Consider the following 19,058-nt stretch of genomic DNA (forward strand, 5'->3'; position numbering starts at 1 on the left):
GTCTGCTGAGATGCTTTTATTCTGTTAGTTTGGTTACACGTATAGTCTTCACTTGGGATTGAGGTTTCTTTATAATCAATTATTATTTATAACAATAAACATCGCATTATATTTTTTACGTTAATCTATAATATAGTAATCTATGATCTACAAATTAAAAACAAGTAGGGTGACAATCAACAAGGAAATCCAAAAGACAGAAGGACTAGCAACAACTCCACGTTGTCGTCTTGATAATTCATTCGTATCGTAACTTGTTCGTAATTGCATCCTAATCAAGTATAGCCGTCGAGTTTTAGGGTTCATACTCAGTATTTGCGCTTTAGTAAAATGCAATAGTTTATCCTGAGGCATTGCGTGCATAACATCCGAAGAAATGGCTGTTATTGCATCAAGACCAACTGAGCCTATATCATTGGCTGGGATACCTGAAATAAATGTACGAATTAAAATTTAGACTTTCCTGACTTGCAGCAATCACATGGCAATGTAGTCATGTAAATAATGATATAATTCTTACGAGCAAATATCATGCTGAGGCGGTTGACTTCGTGAGATGACCATTTGTACGGTTCTCCATAAGCGTCGCGATGTTTGGCGATATTATAAAGGGTCTGAAATATTACAATGATTTAATCATTTAACCTGCGGTCGAAATTACGGAACAGGTAGGTATACACCTTTTCTGTTGTGTTAACTTACTCTAGTTTGATTGATGCTGCATTTCCCTGCCCTCTTAAGCGTAATGGGACTGATTTCTTTGAAAGTGCTCGGGGATATTTTAGCAAAAGCCGTAGCTGGGAATCCACATAATAGATAACCCATTTCATTTATGCTCGTACTATTTTGGTACCATAATTCGCCATAATAACGTCTATATGAAGCCGCTAAAACGCCATACTGAAGAGAAAGATGTATTTTTTATTATTCGTTCATTATGTCTATCTTATTGTTAAAGAAAATCTGACCTTTCGAGGAAGTAAGTTGGCATAGTAATGAGAGAAATACTTAAGAACCGAAGGGTCGCCAAAATTAACATAATACAAGTCTTCCTCAGGTACAACATTTAAGAGAGTTCCTAATGCTAAATATTCGCGTCCTTGCAGAAAAGCTGCTGTTTTTCCATCTGTAATAAAAAATACTACTTAGTTATTGCATTTGCAGAAAAATAAACGAAATAAGTAAAGCTCGAACTTGAGAACATTGGTCAGTTAGCTAAGATTATTGGGATTTTAAAAGGTATTGGTGAATTATGATGAGATTGTTTCCCAGAGTAACGTACCCGTTAGCATATCCCACGCAAGTAGAGCTCTGCTCATAGGAACCAAGTGATTTTTTGTACTGGTCAGTATATGCAATAACGACTCGGGATCGATTCGAAGGAAAGAACTCGTAGGTCCAAAGAAGATCATATTCATAGATTGTTCCACTCTTGGCCTATTGTCGAATTCATCATAGAAGTCGTCATACAAATGCACATCATCTAAAAATACGAAATATATTTTTTCAGGGGTCATTCTCTATTATCTCACTCTCGTAGACCAGGCGCAACACCGACGGCTTCAAATGCTCTCCGAGGCAGAGTTACATAATCTTCAACTTGTAGTTAAGCTACACATTTCTTGACAAAGAAACTCACGGCAAATTTTTGGCCCAACCCGGGATCCGTAACCAAGACCTGTTAGCGGCAGTTGCATATACTAACGACTACACTACCACAGTAGCAGTTAAATACTACCAACTACAAAATAATGCAAGTTATTTTAAAACTGTCTTCATCATTATTTAGAAACAGCAAACCTTTCATATCAGGTATCGCAATCATAGAATTTTTGTCGTCCTCATATTGTTTAATCAATTCATCTATAGTTCGAGTAGCTTCACCTACTATTTCGTCTTCAGAATCGTTTGAATAGCAACTAGAACATATTTAAGCAATTATTTCAAATGGGGTTTCGCGGGTTTGAATAACAAATGCGAATTTTACATTCATATTATTAGCCGTTAAAGTACTAGGTAATATAAGAGCTAGCAGGCAATATGTCATGGGTAATAGTCAATTTTCTAATTTAAACTAGACAGGGCGAGTAGAATCTCAACGGACTTGAAAATATCCTTAGAATTTAGTAATGCATTGTCACACTTCTTAATCCCAGTTTTTTGGAAATACGTTAGGATTAAGTTTATTCATTAATTATCCTATAAATCGTTCGATGTTGATAATAATAATTGTAACTTTGTAGGTACCTGTTTATTAGTAGACAAATGTACAGAATAAACATTTTTTATATATGCATGCAATTATACAATTCTATTTAAACGTAACTACTTTGAAAGAGCTCTGTAAGAATTGTCTATATTTATCTTTTGATTCCCACATAATCGAGTAGGTTGGGTTGGGCAAAGTCTAATAAATGCATGTCTAATCCCTAAACTCTAAAAAAACAAAGTCGGATCCGATCTAACCAGTCATTTTCATAGTCCACCATGATGCTTGTGAGCACGCTGAGCTGGTGTATTGTTGCTTTAATTACCTTTTTGTGGCATTGTATAATGTAGGTACTAAATCTATTTCTATAAGTATTTCTGAAAAAAAATAAAGAAAGACTTCACTATGGTTAGGTACAAAATGTACAAGTAGGTAACAAAATTCTTTTCAAGCAAGTCAATCATGTGCCCAATATTTCAATGATGAGCTTAACTAATAAATTAAATTATATAAAATATGAGAGTTGAATTTAATTAAATACTTTTTACTACCCACCTAGTAATTCACAATAAAATCTAAATAATTATTCGCAATTTTCACCTTTTTGCAATATTTTGACACTGCCAATCAACAAGACATCATAATGTCAAAAAAGTCAATTTGGTAATGTCAAGTCGCTGGAACGCGGCTAACCTAACCTCATATAATTGTGGCCTTTTGTAAAATAATAAGAACTATAAATTAAGAATAAATAATTCAACTAGATACCAATCTTAGTCCGAGATGTGTTTTAGTTTTTAGTTCCTTACGATAATTAATAAGTTATATATTAGTTTTTCATTGGTTACGTGGTAGAGTTTTGTTGTCGTCAGAAGTCAAAGGAACATGGGTATTTTAGAGAAAATATCTGAGATCGAGAAAGAAATCGCGAGGACTCAGAAGAATAAAGGTAACTTATTGCTTCTTTTCAGACCAAGCCATATCTGTGCGACTGTGTAATCTTAATACCATCAAAAAACGATAAGTTATTCGTGTTGTTTTGACACATATATTTTTTCATTGTAAAGTCTTATTCCTGTTCATAAATAAGTCTCAAAGGCCATCAGAGTTCCAATAAACAATATTTTATAACAATAATTTGCTTCGATATCAAATTTTAATATGGTAAAATGTATTTTCATCAGCTACTGAATATCACTTGGGGTTACTGAAGGCAAAATTAGCAAAGTACCGGTCGCAGTTGCTGGAGCCTTCTAAGAAAGGAGGTGATAAAGGAGAAGGGTTTGATGTACTCAAGTCTGGTGATGCTAGAGTAGCTCTTATTGGTTTCCCTTCAGTGGGTAAGGTATGTACAAAATAGATTTTTTTGTTTTTTATTGTAAAAGTTCCTTATCATTGAATTACAGTAAAAGTTATATTAATTTGATAGTAATTTGCTTTTACCATAACTAAAAATAACACCAAAGTCTAGTCAGCAAGCAAAGGCATAGTTATCACATCAGTACACAAGTATTTAATTAAATTTAACATTCATAAAGATGTTTATATTCAGCCTTATGTTCTTGTAGTCAATAAATTGTAATCATTACATTTAATTTTCATCCTTCCAGTCAACTCTTCTATCAACACTGACCCACACACACTCAGAGGCCGCCAGCTATGAGTTCACAACACTGACATGCATCCCTGGAGTGATAGAGTACCGTGGAGCCAACATACAGCTGCTCGACTTGCCTGGTATCATTGAAGGTGCTGCCCAAGGCAAGGGTAGAGGAAGACAGGTAATAAATAATTCCTATAAATACTGTTCTGTAGGTTACCAATTGCAATAATGTGTTATCAATGGATATGATAAATAATATGTTATGTAAAAAATAAATCAGCATTGTCTGGCAGAGGATTAAATTGAATAAAAAGTATGCTGTCTGTAATTGGGTATAAAACTACCAAGATGAATAGTTGCCTTTAATAGATCCCTTATAATTGACCACAGAAACACAAAAGGATATGGAAATTCAAGTCTCTGGCTACAAAAATGAAGCTATGTTTGAAAAAAGTTGCTTAAATTGTCAGTAATTATTGCCTAGGCTGCCTTGTTTAAAGATGAAATCATAATTTTTTTACCCAGTAATGTTTTATAATGTTCCAGGTCATAGCTGTAGCTAGAACAGCGGATCTGGTGTTGATGATGTTGGACGCCACCAAGCCTTATGTGCACAGACAACTGCTGGAGAAAGAGTTGGAGAGTGTCGGCATCAGGCTCAATAAGAACAAACCTAATATTTATTTTAAGGTAACATTCATACATTTGTTTGATAAATTTATTGATGCAGTGTCCCCAGACTGCACTTGGCTAGTGTGGTGGATTCAAAGTCTTACCCCTCTCCCGTATGAGAGGAGACCCTAGCCCAGCAGAGTGCGACAGTAATTAATAGGGGCTATTTTTGTTACCATTCTTGTGTAAGAATCCAGTTTTTATTGAGGCTTTAGTCATGCCGCTTACAACAAATAAGCTACTGTATATGTGTGTACGGTTTACGTACACTTAGTTGATATTCCGCTGATCTTACACAAATCGGCTGATTGTTTTGTAATTATAATTAATTTATATTTAGTGTGCATTTTAACAAACGAGCGTCCGCACGTGTGTGAGAGTCACCTTTCAACTCTAAAACTGTATTTACGTAACTAGAATAATAAATTACTACGGGAAGAAGTTTCTTTCACTTGCGCACTCACAACTACTTAACTCTTAAACTATCAGTAGTGTACCGGTTACTAAACTGTACATTAAATGGTCCTTCGAGCCGGATGCTGAGGATCTCTGTGTCTCATAAACTGTGATAGCGAATCGGTTTGGTCGGCCTCCCACAAGCGGGTCTCACCGGTCCAAATTGAGAGTCGTGTGTCATCACAAGGACGCAGATTAACTTAGCATCAATAACATTCAACTTTCAACGAGGTTCGCGAACAAGACGAGTTACGAAGAAACACTGGAAATTGAAGACCAGTAGAACTACGGAACCTACAGTCTTCTTCGTATCCTGGACACAACTTTCCTGGAACCTACAACTTAACTTAAGGTACCATGGAGCAACAACTAACCAAACAAGGCGGCATCTTTGAAGATATCAAAACCTTATGTACCAATTACAAGAAAGACAGCAGTTCTCGAAAAACTATCGACTATCTAGAAAAACGTTTGGAGAACTTAGAAAAACTATGGGTAAACTTTGAACAACAGCATCAGATATTAGTGAAAGGTGTCGAAAATAAAAATATTGGATATTTCACTGACGATATTTACGGGAAAACTAAGACTTTGTACGACTCAACTAAGAAGAATATGGTGGATTTACTTTCCTTTCAACGAAAACAACAAATAAACGTGAATTTTGACTTAAGCGGACTGATGGACGACGTCGCTATGGACGACGGAAAACAAAAACTAATCATACAACAAGAACGAAATTTTAAGGCGTTATACAGAGCTATGTCGAAGATTGACCTTGATTGCATAACTGAGAAGTGGGAGTTCGAAGAACATATTACCATTTTAAAGTCAAAATGGGAGCTGATTGACAAAACTCATTGGGAGTTGGAAGACGAACTAAAAGGGTCCAATTTGATTATGGACTACAGTCAAAAGTACGAAGCTCTTGAACAGAAATATGACAACATAAAACGGGCTTTAAATAGTAAAATGTGGTCTAGTGTACATTATCAGCGGTCCGCACCAAAAATCGACATCCCGGAATTTTCTGGAAATTATGTTCACTGGATTACGTTCAAGGACATCTTCATGGAAACCATCCACAACAACCCCAGTATCTCTAAGGCACAAAAAATGCAGTACTTGAAGACAAAACTTAAGGGTGAAGCAGAGCGCCTCGTCCAACACTTATCTATTAGTGGGGATAATTACGATTCATGTTGGGAGATATTATCGCACAGATATGACAACCGTCGACTACAGTTCACATCTTTCATGAGTACCATGCAGAATATACCAGCTATCCAACACCCTAACGCCAACAACATGAAACGCATGCACGATGTAATTACAGAGTGTATGAATGGCCTTGGCAACATGGGAGTTGAGGTGTCAAATTGGGGACCAATGATTGTTTACAACATGTCACAAAAATTAGATTCGATTACTCTTAACGAATACACAAAAGAAACTCAAAACAACAGAGAATTGCCGAATTTGGAGGAATTCCTCGGTTTCCTAGAACTCAAATTTCTCGCTTACGAAACTGCAAAGGGGTGCTCTAAAGAGACCATTGAAAACAAAATTCATAGGCCTAACAATAGAGGATGGAACAATAACTATAAGCCCAATAATTTTCCTAACAAGCAGCAAGACATGAAAAAATTAGGCTACTCTAAAATTTTTCATGCATCGTACGGACAATGTCCTCTTTGCTATAAAGATCACGTGTTGATGCAGTGTGATAAGTTCATCGACATGGACATTGCGCAACGGAATAAAACTGTTGCAAAACTCAAAGTTTGCAAAAATTGCTTATACAGCCACGGCAATGTCGCGTGCAGTTCGAAGAAAACGTGCCGCGAATGTAATTTGAAACATCATACATTATTACATTTCAATAAACCTGTCTATAATGACTCAAATGTTAGAAGGGATCAAGATCGGAATTCGAATCCAGGACCTTCAACATCAACTACACCTGGCGCTCACCACTTAGCGACCGATGGCACAGAAGTCTTATTAACTACCATTCAGATCAAGGTGCAATCTGCCGACGGAAACTATGTCACTTTGCGAGGCCTCCTAGATCAAGGGTCACAGACAAACTTAATATCTGAAAATGCGGCGCAACTGCTACGCTTACCTCGAAGCAAATTTGACGCTGCTATAACCGGCATTGGTTCTACGTCACGCAACTGCAAGGGCCTTCTCCAGCTCCACTGCAAGTCGATACACTCAGATTTTACATTCAATGTACAAGCTTTGATACTGACTAACTTAACCAATAAGTTGCCTGGCAGCACTTTCCAAAGCACAGGTTGGACACATCTTCAAAACTTGAAACTCGCCGATCCGAACTATAATGTGTCTGGCTCAATAGATTTTCTTCTGGGAGCTGATGTTTACGCGGATATCATCTTGGACGGAGTGTTGAAAGGTGATCAGCATTCACCCATCGCCCAGCAAACTCGTTTGGGGTGGATCTTATGCGGGAAACTAAGAATCTTTAACTGTCATCTAACTTTAGCTATCACATCTGATTTGTCGAAGTATTGGGAAATTGAAGATATTATACCAAGCTCTCAAGACATACATCGAGACGATCAATGTGAAACTTATTACCAACAAACAACAAAAAGAAGTTCTGAAGGCCAATATATTGTAAAAATGCCTATGATCCAGGGTTATGAACAACACCTTGGACATTCGAAATCTACTGCGATTGCACAATTTCTCAAACTAGAAAAACGATTACATAAAAACAAACCTCTGTTGACTATGTACAGAAACTTTATGAATGAATACTTGACGTTAAAACATATGGAGCCGGCGACTCAGATAACATCTAACCAACCTGAATATTATTTACCGCACCACGGCGTCTTACGTGAAGAATCCACCACCACAAAATTAAGGGTTGTCTTCAACGCGTCACAAAAAACTTCTAGTGGCAGAAGTTTGAACGGTCTGATGGAGAAAGGCCCCAATCTCCAAAAGGATATACAAGCACTCATTTTAAAGTGGAGGACGTACCGTTACGCATTTACTGCTGACATAGAAAAAATGTACCGTTTCTTGTGGATTGCAGACGAGCAGAAATCGCTCCAAAAGATCATATGGAGAAACTCGCCTACCGATCAATTAAGCGAGTACGCGCTATGTACTGTAACTTATGGTACGAAAAGCGCGCCATGGTTGGCAATGCGAACTTTACAACAGTTGGCAACTGACCACGGTCACTTATACCCCGAGGCAGCCAACCTATTACGTCATGATTTCTACGTCGACGATCTAATAAGCGGAAATAACTGTTTAGAAACTGCTAAAAAACTACAAATAGATCTGATAAAATTATTAAAATGCGGGGGTATGAACCTAAGAAAGTGGTCAAGTAATGCTACCGAGCTACTAGAACAATTGACCGAAGATCAAATTTCACAAACAAAGTTCGACTTCAAACAAGACGATTCAATGAAAACACTTGGCCTCGGTTGGAATCCCAAATCAGACATATTCACATTTAGCTGGAACTTAAAACCAAACTCAAAGAAAATACTTACTAAACGCGCACTACTGTCGGAAATTTCACAACTATACGATCCCCTTGGCTGGTTCTCCCCTGTCACTGTAAAAGCTAAGCTTATTTTCCAACGCGTTTGGACGAAAAAACTTGCTTGGGATGAGGCATTGCCTAAAGACATACAAGACGAGTGGCTGAAAACGAAAGATCAACTTGAAGAACTAAGAATTGTGAAAATAAGTCGTTGGATTGGAAGCATTCAGAACAACATAGAATTATTAGCATTCAGCGACGCAAGTGAAAAAGCTTATTCAAGCGTAATTTATACACGGACAATTAATCAACACGGACAGCCGGTGGTAAGCTTGCTGGTAGCGAAAACTAGGGTTGCCCCACTGGCACAAAAATTATCGCTGCCGAGACTTGAACTGAGCGGTGCCTTGCTATTAACACAATTGGTTAACAAGGTAACTGAATCCCTTTCGGGGTACAATATAACTGTGTGGGCTTGGTGTGACTCAAAAGTGGTCCTGGCTTGGCTACAGGGAAAGGCGTCCAAATACGAAAAATATGTGGAAAACCGCGTCGTGAAAATAACTCAGGTTATACCCGCATCCAACTGGCTTTACATAGAATCAAAAAGGAATCCCGCGGATTGTGCAACTAGAGGCTTATATCCTAAACAACTCGTGAATACTGAGTTATGGTGGTCAGGTCCTGAAATGCTAAAAACATTTACGAGCAAACCCGAAAAACTGCGTTGTGTATTTACAACAACGGAAGACGAAAAACGTGAAGTCTCAACCTTAACCCAACAAAATAATAATATTGTAAGTGATTTGATAAATAAACATAGTACGTTGAGTCACGTTACGCGGATTATTGCTTGGATAACACGATTCAGTACAAATGCACTGAATAACATTACAACAAACAAGAAATTTGACGCTGCTCGGCACACGCTTCACAATAATTGTTTAACAAAATTGGAACTTGAGAACGCAATGACTATAATAACAAGAAATATTCAACGACTTGAATTCAATTTAGAATACGATCTATTACTCAAAGGTCAACCTGTAACTATCAAAAGTTCTATACGCAAACTATATCCCTATTTGGACCAAGAGGGCATTATGCGTGTGGGCGGACGCTTAAATAAAACGAACCTACCACCTGGCATGAAAAACCCCGCAATTGTTCCTAGGACTAGCAGATTAACCGAGTTGATAATAAACCAAGCTCATGCGGCAACTTTACACGGGGGTGCCCGACTTACGCTCGTCTACATCCGTCAACAATATTGGATAGTAGGGGGCAACAGAGCTGTTAAAACACAACTACGACGGTGTGTACGCTGCCATCGATTTAAACCTAACGAAACCTATCAACTAATGGCTGATCTTCCTTCACCGCGCGTGACACCTTCGCGCCCGTTTACGCACACGGGGGTCGACTTCACGGGTCACGTGGATGTCAAATTAAACAAAGGAAGAGGGATTAAGACGTCCAAGGGATATATTGCGATCTTTGTTTGTTTGGCAACAAAAGCCGTGCACATAGAACTAGTTTCTGATTTGAGTACTGAAACTTTTATCAGTGCTTTCCAAAGAATGTGTGCCAGACGTGGAACACCTGGCCATGTTTACTCAGATTGTGGGACAAACTTTATTGGGGCATCGAAAATGTTAAATCACGAATACGAAATATTTAAAACTACACTGTCTCCTGACTTTTTCAATGAAATAAGCAAAATGAAAGTAGAGTGGCACTTCAATGCCCCGGCTTGGCCAACTGGTGGTGGGATTTGGGAGGCAGCGGTGCGTTCCATGAAATACCACTTGCGGCGCGTACTTGGCGAACAAAAGCTTACTTTTGAGGAGTTTTCAACCTTGTTGTGTCAAATAGAAGCGTGCATGAACTCACGGCCGCTTTGCCCACTTTCAGAAGACCCAGACGAATTCTACTACTATTTGACGCCCGGACACTTTCTGACAGGTAGTCCAACCATGACGCTGCCACTAGGAGACTACAACGATGACCGCCATCTCAATTTACGCAGACGATGGCAGCTAACCGAAAACATGTTTCATCAGTTTTGGAAACACTGGTCTTCGGAATACCTAACAACGTTACAAGCCCGAAGCAAGTGGTTAAAACCCACACATAACATCAAAATCAATGATATCGCCTTAGTCAAGGACAATAACCTTCCGCCAGGAAAGTGGGCTCTAGGGCGCGTGATCGAAGTCCATTCTGGTAGCGACGGACACGTGCGAGTTGCAACTGTAAAAACGCAAGCTAGCATATTGAAGCGCCCGATTACGAAACTGTCGCTGCTACCACTTGAAACTACGCAATAACCTACAAACAATATAATAATAAATTCATTATTATCGCACAAGTTAAGCAATACACAGTCTACATCTACGAGCCTAAAACAATTGAGAAGATGTTAACAACCGTACTTCTTCTGATTGCTTCCGCAACTGGTCGCACCCAACTATTGGGAGTTGCCACCTCAAGTGTTCAAATCGCAAGTTTGGGCAGGGATCGTCCTATATACTACGACACTATTGGAAAAGCACAATTGATCCATAACGAGTGGAGACTGCTTATGTATTACAACTTATCTACCTACTGGAACGGAGTTCAAAAGTTTGAAAACTATTTACAGGATATTTTACACTTTTGTCAAAGTTTGGAGCCAAGATATTGTGAAACAACAATACGTCAACTATCACACGAATTGGACCTTCTACAGCATTACAACAACATACTACTGGCCCCACACAAACATTTGTCGGGTCGCAACAAACGGGGGTTGATTGACGGAGTCGGTTACGTCGCGAACAGTCTCTTTGGAATTCTAGATCAGAGATTTGTTCAACAATATCAGAAGGATATTCAAACTATTCAGAACAACGACAACCATCTACTAGAACTTGTGCGAAACCAAACCTCTATTGTCGAAATTCAGAATGACATTTTGAAGAAAAACGAGCAAAACATGAACAACCAGTTTACACTCATCGACACCTTCATGAACGAAACTGACTTTAAGCTGGCGAAGATCGAATCGGCAATCGAAGTGGCTATGGCAACCTCCTACTTTACTTCAGCTTCACTTGCTGCACATTTACTATTATCTAACTTAAAAACCATTCAAGAAACTCTTTTTAGCACACTAATGGATACTTATAAAGGTCGGATCGACATTCACCTGCTTACTCCAGCCAACTTGATCCAACAGCTCACTACTATCTCTGGCCAGTTGCCCAAGACATTGACTTTACCCATAGTGAACATCCAAGACGAATTAAAAGATATATATGAATTGATTTACGTCAAGGCTCGAGTTACGGATACCTATTTTATGTATGAGCTGCACATTCCACTGGCGAGCGATGAAGACTTCGTTGTTTACCAAATCTATCCTTTGCCTATGAAGAATTTATATGAATCAAACGATACAGTAGTGGTTTCCGTGTCATCCAAATACATCGCTGTAAACTTGGAGAAGAATACTTACGTCAGATTTAGCGAAAAGGAACTAAGTCGCTGCATTCAACGGCGAAGGGATAATTTCATCTGCATGTTGAACTTGCCAATCTTCAATTTACAAAACATCAATGCTCCCTGTGAAGCCAAATTATTAGGACATCAATCAACATCAACCTGCAATACAAAGAAATTAGAATGCGACACGGCTTGGGTCGAGTTACACAACACGAACACGTGGCTAGTGACGTGCTGTGACGAGTGCAATATACGTACCGTGTGTAATGGTGAAGTCAGAGTGCACGTCATCAACGGGTCATCGATTGTATCTCTGAAAGAAGGATGTATTCTCCAAACAAGAGACTTAAAAATACATTCTCACAACCAATATTACAGCAATGTTAAGCAGGACTACGACATCCAAATTCCGTCGCTGGATAAAACGATAAATGCCATAGTTGACACACATCCTACTTCGCTGCTGAAACCGACACACATCGAAGACATCGCTGTGGTCGAAAATCGTCTACGATCCCTAAAGAACAATGAACAACTCCCTGCACCGACGACGTTAACAACGCACGATATACACCATTATGCCATTTCCTATATACTACTGGCTATCGTAGGATTGGCGATAGCCGTATGGGTGGCGAGTAAACATGGTTACTGCAACCGCAATACGTGTGACATCAGTAACCCTACGGGTACAACCGAGGACATCGAAGTGCAGACTGTAACACCAACTACTGGGATAAAGACGTTGTTCGGTTCCCGTTCGAGGAGCATACGCCCGCATCCAAAGCCGCGAGCGGAGGCGTCGGTCGATGCTGAATGTGCCTGTTCGAAGTCTGCCTCGGATATCCAATTTAAATTTTAGATACCTAAACTTATTAACCAATGTTTTTGTTATGAATTTTTAGTTTATACATTTCAACAATTTCTTCTTTGTACGGGTGATTCTCATTCATTAATTAATAAATACTTTTTTTGTTATTACTTCCGGGTTGGGAATATGTACGGTTTACGTACACTTAGTTGATATTCCGCTGATCTTACACAAATCGGCTGATTGTTTTGTAATTATAATTAATTTATATTTAGTGTGCATTTTAACAAACGAGCGTCCGCACGTGTGTGAGAGTCACCTTTCAACTCTAAAACTGTATTTACGTAACTAGAATAATAAATTACTACGGGAAGAAGTTTCTTTCACTTGCGCACTCACAACTACTTAACTCTTAAACTATCAGTAGTGTACCGGTTACTAAACTGTACAATGTGTGTCAGCTGAAATGTACCTTGTCAAATATACTAAACGCTTTTCCAGCATATCAATCACCCTGCGAGCCAGAGCTACATGACCAATGTCTCGTGGGATGTATGGCAGGTAGCTTTAGGAGAGAGACAGGGTTGTAATATGATATTATTGCTGGTTTATTGATGACATGACTTGGTTTTGTTCTGCAGGTGAAGAAGGGCGGCGGTCTCTCTTTCAACTCGACGTGTCAACTCACTAAAGTTGACGAGAAAATGGTGCAGATGATCCTACATGAATACAAGATATTTAACGCTGAGGTATTTATACATTTTACATTTAAACCTAAATAAAAACATCATACACTGTTTCACTTTCAGTTCTCCTAAAGTCAAAGTTTTGTAAGGGAATAAAATTTCAAGATTTTCATTTGAATTATTCAGTAAGGGAACAGGCTGATCTCACTACATTAAGAAATAAAACTAGCCATAAACCAAAATGTAACTGGTTAGCTATATTTATTATTCCAATATTTCAGGTGCTATTCCGCGAAGACGCGACTGCCGACGACCTGATCGACGTGATCTTAGCGAACCGTGTGTACTTGCCGTGTCTGTACGTGTACAACAAGATAGATCAGATCTCCATACAGGAGGTCGACAGGATAGCGAGGCAACCACACTCTGTTGTTGTGAGGTAAATAAATACACCTAGCTGTTAATAAAGAAGAGGTTAAACTTTTGCTGTGTTATATAGTCCAGGTTACTTCCATTATTATGGAAAAAAAATATGTTGGTTTAGATGGATTCTTGCGGATTATTATTAATACTCATAGTAATATAATAGTCATAGTCAGAATTGGTTTTATAATAGCTTTCACAATACTTTGTTTTGGTTTAATATATTACATTTCATTTGCACAAATTTTTGCGATTATATAAGGGAAACAACCAAATCATGGGCATGCTATTACATGATTATTTTTAATCAATATAATATTTTAATATACCTACTATATTAATCATGTCTTTCTGTTTCAGTTGTAACATGAAGTTGAACTTAGATTTTCTATTGGAGACCCTGTGGGAGTACTTGTCACTTATCCGAGTGTACACCAAGAAGCCTGGTCAGCCCCCAGACTTTGATGACGGACTTATTCTAAGGAGGGTATGTAACATAGTTCACAACTTGCGTGTTTATTTGCAGATGCAACAAAATACATGCCATGTTTTATAAGTAGCATAACCATTAAAACTGTATAAGCTTTACTTAATTCAAAAAGAAATAACATTGATTCATCCCTCTTAGTAATAACTTATTAAGATATTAGACAGTGAAATGATATTAGAAAAGCTCTCATTTCACTTTTTTAAATTTTTTACATAACCTAGTCCAATCTATTTTAATTATATTGCAAATCATACAAAACTAATGACAACAATAGCAATCGGAATGTGACCAATAAATATTGAATTTCGTTCTCCAGGGAGTGACGATCGAGCATGTATGCCACGCGATCCATCGCTCGCTAGTAGCGCAGTTGAAGTACGCGCTAGTGTGGGGCACCAGCACCAAGTACTCGCCGCAACGCGTCGGCCTCTCGCACACTGTCCTCGACGAAGACGTCGTGCAACTCATCAAGAAATAAACGTGACGACGCCACTCCAGAATGTTCCATTGCTTGAAGTTTTAGATGTACTGAGTAATTGGTTCACTTGTAACGATTTTTTATACTCTTGTTGGGCAGTTAAACAGTTAGAGATCAAATTCAAAATTTCAGCAATTTTGTCTTGAACAAAGCTGACGTTATAAAATGATGTTGTTATTTATTAATCCCAAGACAGTACTGTGATCCTTTACTTACCAACAGTATAAGGGTCTTCTTTATTTCGTCTAAAAAGTCAGTTTGTCTACATTTGTGGTTTGTTTATAAGTGACACACAATACTCAGTACATTTCAAACGTATTTGAAGACTATCTAATATATATGATGTACTATTGAAACTAGCTAGTTTATCCATTACGTTAATTGTTCTAAAAGGAAGTCTTTATGCGACGACTGATAAAAATGTTCAACTCATGTTATGTACCTAAAAAATACAAAATAATCACGAATGTGCTTCGAAATATATGTATTTATATATTATACTTATGTATTAGTGTCGCAAAGAGATATATAACATTTCATTATATTAGCTAATTGAATAAAAAAGTTGTTGATGATTTCCAAACGGTAGATACAAAGTTTTTAAATTACTGCGGTTTGTACAGATAATACAAAATTGCTAACGGGTCTTACACGATGAGAATTCTAAGGTTTTCGTTACCTTATTTGCAGCCCTACGTTTCGATCGAATTGCATCGACCGTGGCCACGGGCTGACACACCACTACCAATTTTGTATTATGGGTAGATACACATTCGTGACTTCCAAAAAAATATCTCCTAAACTGTTTCAGATTCTTACATAATTACATAACTAAGGTAATTTTGAATATGTACGTATTTATTTTAGTTGTCATGATAATTTCAGAACATTTTGAAGGAACAAGCCTCTGGAATGACACTGGCTGGCTACGGAAGTGAGAGTAGAAAAGATTGTACCTATATAATGTGGGATGAACACGGGTGGCTAAAGCCACATTTGGTCGAAAGCTACTCAAGACATGAAGCGACTAGCCGCACGACCCGTGTAAATCCTCCTCAAGTCTAACTAATGGCACTTTTTGGATTATTTCCATTTCTCTACTTGAATATTGTAATACATCAAAACGTGGAGACAGTTTAACTAATACCCAAAATTAAGAAAGAAGTGAGGTCTGTCAGGCTGGTTCTAAGTTATGTTTATTTTTTATTTGTGTTATTATTTCGTTGACTAAAGCCGAGTTATAACGGTGTATCTTTTTCTTTTAATTGCTGTAGTGCCTATCAACTACCATACATCGTGAACCATACAAATCACAGAAGCAATAAACAATTGTTATTTAATGCGTTTTATATAGGAAAAGGTCATATTGTATATACTCATTATACTTTTGCATTGAAATTAAATACTTTTTTAAATGCATGTTTGGTTTTTATTTCGAAATTCCCTCGCTAGTATAATCTCTCTTATTAAAAAAAGACTAAAGCTCTAGTCCGTTCGGACTAGTTGTATCTTTTTACTATAGCGCTCTGTCGAATCCTCTGAAGCCTCTGAAAGAGCCGAAATTGATAATCTCGAATTAAAATAAGTAATAATGACAGCAAAAGTTATATCAACATTTAGAGGTCTACTTAAATCTAGTCATATTTCCTAATGGCTATAGTAGACATAAGTAACAAAATCGGAAACGGATCGTCACCATATTATTATCTTCTTTCACCTCGCCGTAATCCTTTATGAAAGTGTCCTGTACAAAGGATTGCAACAATAAAACAAAACACAATAGTGGTCAATAAATAGATAGTCATTTATTACATCCCACATTGACTAACACCACTTCATCTTACACCAAATTATACTAGATACAATACATAGTATTTAAGACCTGTCGTCGCCTATAGCTAGGTTGAGCACGTCAGCCTCTGCGTTCGCGACCGCCCATCTGTGCTCGGTGATCTCTAGGGCTTCCCATTCAGCTTTGAAGGCAGCCTTTGGGTCTGGAGGCATCGCCATTGCAGCTCCGGACATTTGTTCTTGCATGATTTTCGATTGATCGGCAGCTGTGGATAAAAGAAAAGCATTATTTAAGAAAAAATGTACTGAATTACATTAATCAGTAGAATTTTGGATATTGCCTTGTTGATGAACAAACTTTACTGAAAATATAATAAACGAAATTGTTTCTACAAAGTCACTGCAATTTGGCAAACTACAGAAAGCATTGCCCGTTTGCAGAACTATTGCTCACAAAAATATTATAATTAGACAAGGGTTCCTAGTACACTGGCTGAAAACACTAACATATAGATAATGCAGTTGTGCTAAATAGAGCTGTAGTTTTGCGTACATTACATTACAGTACAGATACACCATTCCCACAAACTTCATAAATAAAATGCTCTAGCAATATCCAACTCACCATTGTTCTCTCCCAACACAAGTGCATAGATGGTGCGCAGACCAAACACGTTGAGGAAGTACCATGAGGCACTGGACACCCATGACGCGTCTAAGTACGCGAGTTCGACGCCGCGCTGTAACATGGGCTTGAAGCGAAGGGTCAGAGGGAAAGGCACCTTGGCTGTGGAACAAGAACAGTAACAATATAAAACCTTGGTCTGAAATCTTTGGCTGTTTTTAGACATAGAGAAAGAGCAGAAGCAATCTATCCATTTGGCTCACTTCTACCCATTGTTGAGTGTAGGCTCCTCGATATGACATATTGGGGAAAAAGTCTTTTCGCATTAAAGTATTTATGAACTTGTAATAAAATCTCTTTGGCTTCAAGAATCACAAATGAGTACACAGTTGATAAGGTTTCTTTCTGTGAGGAGTTGTTTCATGAGGTACCCAAATAATGAGCTTTTTTGTGTAGATAAAAGATTTTATTACAAGTTCATACATGCTATAATGCTAAAAGACTTTTATCAGATCTAATACTTAATGATTTCGCATATATGGTATTTGTTAAAAAACATTCAATGTGTTACTTACTGGTGAGGAAACCGCTAAACATCCAATTGATCCATCCTCCAATGACAATCATAGGCAGAACATTAGTCACATTGCCTTTCAACATGTCTGTCATCATTCCTGGGTCAGTCATGGGGTTCTGAAAATGTTGTTGGGTTATTATTTACTGTCAGTAACTTTAACATTTTCTATTATCTTCTATTATACCTCATTTAGTGCAACTTGCATTAATCCTGAGGTAAAATTATTAATATGCTAGATTTTATAGTAGTAGTAACATAATTCTTTATCATTTATTCAGCTACTCAACTCAGCAGGAATGAACTTTTCTACTCTTGGAAAGATTTCCAGCTAGGATTATAAGCTCAACCCTTAGTACCTTTTTTCTTATAGGAATCTTACAAAGTGGTGTTATTGTCGCCTCACCTGTGATGTTGCAGCTCTCTTCTGCACCTTAAAGTACCCAGTCTCCTCATTGTTGAACCAGTGTCGGCGCATCGCAAACGACTGCTTAGGCAGATACTTGCCATTCTCACGAAGAAGACGAGCGCGAATCATCACTTGACTATAAGGAAAATGGGTTGAAAATTAAATATATGTAGTGTGTATTTGTGTATTTGTCTGCTATCTACCGATGACTTAAAACATCAAAATATAACTGTGATAACGAATTAACGCACATAGTTATTGAAATAGTTAAATTGGACAGGAAGTAATTTATTAAAGGAAGTCAAGAGTATCAATAAAAATTAGGTTATAATGCAATCAAGAATTTACTCAACTTTACCCAGTTGATAATTAGTACAGTTCAGCCAGTAAAATAGATACAATGTGTTAGTTACGTACCTGTCCTGCACTTGCAGAAGCTCAATCTTTTTTTGAGAAGATAAAATAATCGATACATAGTGCCTCACAATACCAACTAAGAAAGTAATGATAACAATGGGAAGGAACACCCATAGCCTAATCTTCGGATCTAGTAGCAATTCAGCCATCGTGAGAAGCTGATAATAGGCCTGAAAGTAATTCTATTTCATTTATAAACTACAGAATTAATTGTACAAAATGAAGGGATCGCTGACATGACAAGTCAAATCAGTTGACATATGTCACTCAGATAAAGAAGCCGAGCCCTACCAAATTATTTGTAAAAATTAAACGTAGATGGCCTCATGGCCTAACATTAACTTGCTTAAAACTATAAATAATTATTTCACTACTTTTTAATTACTTACT

At 37.7% G+C, this 19,058-nt stretch overlaps 3 protein-coding genes across 3 annotated transcripts; 1 reads left to right on the plus strand and 2 right to left on the minus strand.

The window, feature by feature from the left end:
- Window positions 1-147: 147 nt before the first annotated feature.
- On the minus strand, window positions 148-2,395 carry LOC142974910 (uncharacterized). The gene is made up of 7 exons (XM_076117481.1): window positions 2,248-2,395; window positions 1,801-1,919; window positions 1,283-1,483; window positions 969-1,126; window positions 703-900; window positions 521-614; window positions 148-428 (listed from the first exon to the last, which is right to left on the minus strand). Exons 1-7 carry the CDS (start codon window positions 2,280-2,282, stop codon window positions 148-150), a joined length of 1,086 nt encoding a protein of 361 aa, XP_075973596.1. The 5' UTR covers window positions 2,283-2,395.
- Window positions 2,396-2,861: 466 nt separating this feature from the next.
- Window positions 2,862-16,271, plus strand: LOC142975090 (developmentally-regulated GTP-binding protein 2). Its single transcript, XM_076117746.1, has 8 exons — window positions 2,862-3,158; window positions 3,394-3,554; window positions 3,820-3,990; window positions 4,359-4,502; window positions 13,417-13,524; window positions 13,743-13,900; window positions 14,245-14,371; window positions 14,691-16,271. Exons 1-8 carry the CDS (start codon window positions 3,095-3,097, stop codon window positions 14,850-14,852), a joined length of 1,095 nt encoding a protein of 364 aa, XP_075973861.1. The 5' UTR covers window positions 2,862-3,094; the 3' UTR covers window positions 14,853-16,271.
- A 364-nt stretch (window positions 16,272-16,635) lies between these two features.
- Window positions 16,636-18,921, minus strand: EMC3 (ER membrane protein complex subunit 3). Its single transcript, XM_076116991.1, has 5 exons — window positions 18,669-18,921; window positions 18,249-18,387; window positions 17,844-17,961; window positions 17,269-17,430; window positions 16,636-16,909 (listed from the first exon to the last, which is right to left on the minus strand). The coding sequence occupies exons 1-5, from the start codon at window positions 18,815-18,817 to the stop codon at window positions 16,728-16,730; spliced, it is 750 nt and encodes a 249-aa protein (XP_075973106.1). The 5' UTR covers window positions 18,818-18,921; the 3' UTR covers window positions 16,636-16,727.
- Window positions 18,922-19,058: the final 137 nt, after the last annotated feature.

This window comes from Anticarsia gemmatalis, chromosome 8, assembly GCF_050436995.1.
Source record: "Anticarsia gemmatalis isolate Benzon Research Colony breed Stoneville strain chromosome 8, ilAntGemm2 primary, whole genome shotgun sequence".
NCBI classification, from domain to species: Eukaryota; Metazoa; Arthropoda; class Insecta; order Lepidoptera; family Erebidae; genus Anticarsia; species Anticarsia gemmatalis.